Below are 4,309 nucleotides of genomic sequence, written 5' to 3' on the forward strand. Positions count from 1 at the left end.
TCATAGCTACTTCATGCCATTATTTGACACAAAGTCCACTTCATCTCCTTATTTGAGAAAATGAGAACATTTTGGACCCGTATTTGGAATTTTCTCAAAAAACAGGCCTTTGCTAACATAACAGTTTCAGGATTACTTTTAAAATAACAGTACGTTGTGAGCCATAAATTCTTAAAGGAGTAGACCAAATAAGAATTTCTAATTATTTGTTATTTTCTCTTTCATGGCCCAAAAACGGGGCTATTATTCTCACGGCATATTAAGGACGGCCATATGAGCATTTCTCGTAAAGAAAATTGTCCGGAAGAGGAGGAGGAGGAGGAGGAGGAGGAGACGGCTGTAACGTTGACGGCCGGAAAACAAATGGCGGGGACATGGTCAATGGAGAAGTTTTACAAGTCCCCTTCCTTCCCCCTTACCCTTACCCCCATCAATAAGGATTTTCCTTCTTCTTCTTCTTTTTTTCCTTCCTTCTGTTTTTTTTTCTGTCCCATTGTGGGGCCCACCTTTGCCTTTAATGGGGCCCACCAATTTTAAAGGAGTTTGGGGTTGGGGTTGGGGTTGGAGTTGGCGTTGGGAGGTGGCTTTGGCTCTCTCTCGTCGGTTAGTGTCGTTCTTCCAACTATAAATCCACCAACTTCCTCCGTCTCTCTCACCCCCCACACAACACACCTCTCTCTGCTCTGCTCTGCTCTGCTCTCTCTCTCTCTCTCTCGCTCTCCCTCAGTCTCTGTTGTGTTTCTGCTTGCTGTTTGCTCTTTCCATTGCTCTTTCCAAGCCTCTGGATTGAGCGATTTCTTTGGTACTCCAAAGGGTCCTCCAAAACCATCTCCCTCTTCCTAAGTCCATTCCAACAAAGGTAAGGATCAAAAAGCAAGGAAGCTAGCTCCTTTGGGTCTCTCTGTCTCTCTCTCCCTCCTCAATTTGGGCTCAATCCCAAACTGAACTTTTTTCGGTGGGTTCTCTCTGCTTGTAGAAAAAAGAAGAGACGTTTATGGGGATGACCCAGCAGAATGTGGCCGGCTGCGGCAGCGACGGCAGCTCCGGCATCGACATGGTGACGAACTTGTACACCGCCTCCCTGCCAATGTACACCGCCTCTCTGCAGAAGCCGCCAGTCGTGCCCGGCAGCGGCTTCATCAAGATCTCGAGGAGGAAGCTGCTCAAGAACCTCGAGGTCAATACTGCTCAGAGGATCAATTCCTGGGTCGACTCGATGAAAGCTTCTTCCCCGACCCATACGAAGTCCCCGCATTCTCTGGCTGAAGACAACAACAGTTCTTGGATGGTGAGTTGTTTCCGGGTTTCCATCGATCCCTTTCGAACTAAAAAGTGTTCAGATGTGAAATCTCGTTTATATGATATTATTCTCCAAAAATCGGGAAAAAACACAGATGCGTGCGGGCCGCCTAGTTAATATCACATCGGTCGTGGTGTCGGTGTAAATATCCTAATATCGCTAACAGCAGGGAAGTGTGAGAGTTGTGTTGGTGCAGCAGAGCGGTGGTGGAGCCTCAAGAACACTACTTTTGTTTTGCTCTCAATCATTAGAGAGACAACAAAACAACTTCATTTTCTTTCGTTCTCTGGTACCATAACATAAATAAATAAATAAGAAATAGCAGGATTGAAATTTAGAGAGCATTCGTCTCCTTAAAAATCTCACTAATACAAGAAGTTTGAACACCGCTCAGTCACGCAATCGGCCGCTGCAGTTTCGATTTCCTACTACATGATTTGGTCTCTGGCTTGATCTGACTTCAGCTGTTTTTTCGACTTTGCCAAAGCAGCACCACCATCCTTCGGCTCTGGACAAGTTCGAGCAAATAATCGATGCCTCCCAGGGGAAACAAATAGTGATGTTCCTGGACTATGACGGGACCCTCTCCCCGATAGTCGATGACCCCGATCGAGCTTTCATGTCCAGCAAGGTTCTCCATCGCTCTTTTTCTACTCCGGCTTCGCCATTTGTAGCTATTTCGAGCGTTTTGATCCAACTTTTCCGGCTAACAAGAACATCAACTTTTGTGTTGTTTTTACATCACGCAGATGAGAGCCACGGTTAAAAAGCTTGCTGGGTGCTTCCCTACCGCAATTGTGAGCGGAAGATGCAGAGACAAGGTGCATTCCCCAAGCTTTTCCTGTCTTTCTTCTCTTTCTTATTGGCGAACCGCGACATGGATGTAGAAATTTGCACGTGCAACGTGCACTACCAAGTAGTATTCTTTAGTGTCACCTCGATTGTTCCAAGTTTCTGATTATGATTGTGGATGGATTGTTTATCAGGTGTACAGTTTCGTGCGGTTGGGTGAGTTGTACTACGCAGGAAGCCATGGTATGGACATTAGAGGCCCAGCAAAAGGCTCAAAATACAAGAAGGTGACTGCATATTCTTATTCACATGCTTCAACCATGGAAACAATTGTTTCTCCTCTCCTCCTTTCTTCTTGTGATATCTTCCCATTTGGGGGAAAATTTGGAAACTGACCTCCATTTTCCTCAGGGTAATCAACCCGTTCTCTTCCAACCGGCCAGCGAGTTTCTTCCGATGATTGATGAGGTCGGTCTTATTTCCTGAACATCTCGTCGTTTACATAGGTATATGATGATACGAGCTATAAGTAAATTTGCGTTCTGCGAAATTTCTCATCCTCAGGTATACAAAGAACTTGTAGAGAAGACTAAATTGACACCGGGAGCTATGGTGGAGAACAATAAGTTCTGTGTGTCCGTGCATTTCCGCCGCGTTGACGAAAAAGTATGCGACACATAGTAACCGTTTCTCTTCGTTTTCCTTAATTTGTTATATCAAAATGTACACAACCCGAATGAAGAACTAATAAGCTGATCCTCCTCAATATATGCAGGAATGGACTGAATTGGCACAGCAGGTTCGGTCCGTGATCAAGGAGTACCCGAAGCTTAGACTGACTCAAGGAAGAAAAGTCAGTCTAACTTAGCCCTGTTGTAACTTAGTCACTATTTTTTTTGGGCTCTTCTACTAAAAAAATACTTTGTTACTTCTCCAATAATATTAGGTATTAGAAATTCGACCAACCATCAAGTGGGACAAAGGGAAGGCCCTTGAATTCTTATTGGAGTCACTTGGTAAGACCACATATATCCAAGTCTACCTTTTTTTTGGTTTGAAGTGTCATTTGGTAGACTTTGAAAAGTTTTGACGTCCTAATTGACATTAGACATTATTGGTGTTGCTAACTAATTTCACCAAATTTTCATGAAAAGGGTTCGCGAATCGCACCAACGTATTTCCTGTTTACATCGGCGACGACCGGACCGACGAGGACGCGTTCAAGGTACATAACATTTAATCCTTCCCAGATTCTCTTTATTTTTCTTTTTTAATGGTTATGATTCTTGCCAAGAGGCTAAAAGGCTCTTTTTCTTTTTTCTTTTCCTTTGGACAGATATTGAGAGATAGAGGACAAGGTTTTGGGATTCTTGTCTCCAAATTCCCAAAGGACACCAATGCATCTTATTCTTTACAAGAGCCAGAAGAGGCAAGTACAAGTCACATGATTCAATTCACCTTGATTTAGTTACATTTCATTACCTACACTTTGAGTGTCCTCCTAGCTTAATTTGATCTGATCTGATTTTTCTCTTGCTTCTTGTTTTTAGGTCATGAATTTTTTGCAACGATTGGTTGAGTGGAAGCGGCTAAACTGCTGTAGGCAACAGAAGGTGTAGATTAAGGAGCGGGAATATTCGAGAGATTGCCCCCAACGGCCTTAAGAATTTGTATAGGCATGTGGTGTCTTGTTCCTAATATCGGAAGAAAGAAATTGAACAAGAAAATCTCTAAGTAAATGTTTTTTTCTTAACTGTTTTTGTCTCGGCTTTAAGTTCTTGTACATCTTGCAACAACCTGTTGTCCAAGGGAAAAGTTCCTAATTCAATAAATCTCTCTCTCTCTCTCTCTCTCTCTCTCTCTCTCTCTCTCTCTCTCTCTCGGCATTAGTCTTAAATTGAACCTAAATTTACTGGATATAATTATGGACATAAAAGAAGGGAAATTCACATTAAACCCACAAAAAAAAACAAGGGAAATTCACATTAAACCCACATTAAAGCATTCATATCCTCCATATCATCCTCCATATATCTGATCTGGACCGATCTGTATCTATATCTATATAAATATGTATAATAACACTGTCCGGTCTTTAAAGTTGACATATACGAGTCTAATTTGTAAGGGAACGATCATTTTCCCTAAGGGGAATACTTTTCTTATACTCTCCACTCATTTTGCTATCTTTATTACCCTTGTTCCTCTCCCTCCCGT

General features: G+C 42.6%; 1 protein-coding gene across 1 annotated transcript; it reads left to right on the forward strand.

Annotated features, from left to right (window-relative positions):
* Positions 1 to 642: 642 nt before the first annotated feature.
* On the forward strand, positions 643 to 3,790 carry LOC115687290 (probable trehalose-phosphate phosphatase J). The gene is made up of 12 exons (XM_030612796.2): positions 643 to 859; positions 977 to 1,288; positions 1,791 to 1,931; positions 2,050 to 2,121; positions 2,287 to 2,379; positions 2,504 to 2,560; positions 2,657 to 2,758; positions 2,868 to 2,945; positions 3,039 to 3,108; positions 3,247 to 3,317; positions 3,429 to 3,521; positions 3,643 to 3,790. The coding sequence occupies exons 2-12, from the start codon at positions 995 to 997 to the stop codon at positions 3,709 to 3,711; spliced, it is 1,140 nt and encodes a 379-aa protein (XP_030468656.2). The 5' UTR covers positions 643 to 859; positions 977 to 994; the 3' UTR covers positions 3,712 to 3,790.
* Positions 3,791 to 4,309: the final 519 nt, after the last annotated feature.

The sequence above is a fragment of the Syzygium oleosum genome, unplaced genomic scaffold (genome assembly GCF_021117445.2).
Source record: "Syzygium oleosum isolate NSW1041296 unplaced genomic scaffold, Sole_v2.1 Sole_v2.57, whole genome shotgun sequence".
Taxonomy (NCBI): Eukaryota; Viridiplantae; Streptophyta; class Magnoliopsida; order Myrtales; family Myrtaceae; genus Syzygium; species Syzygium oleosum.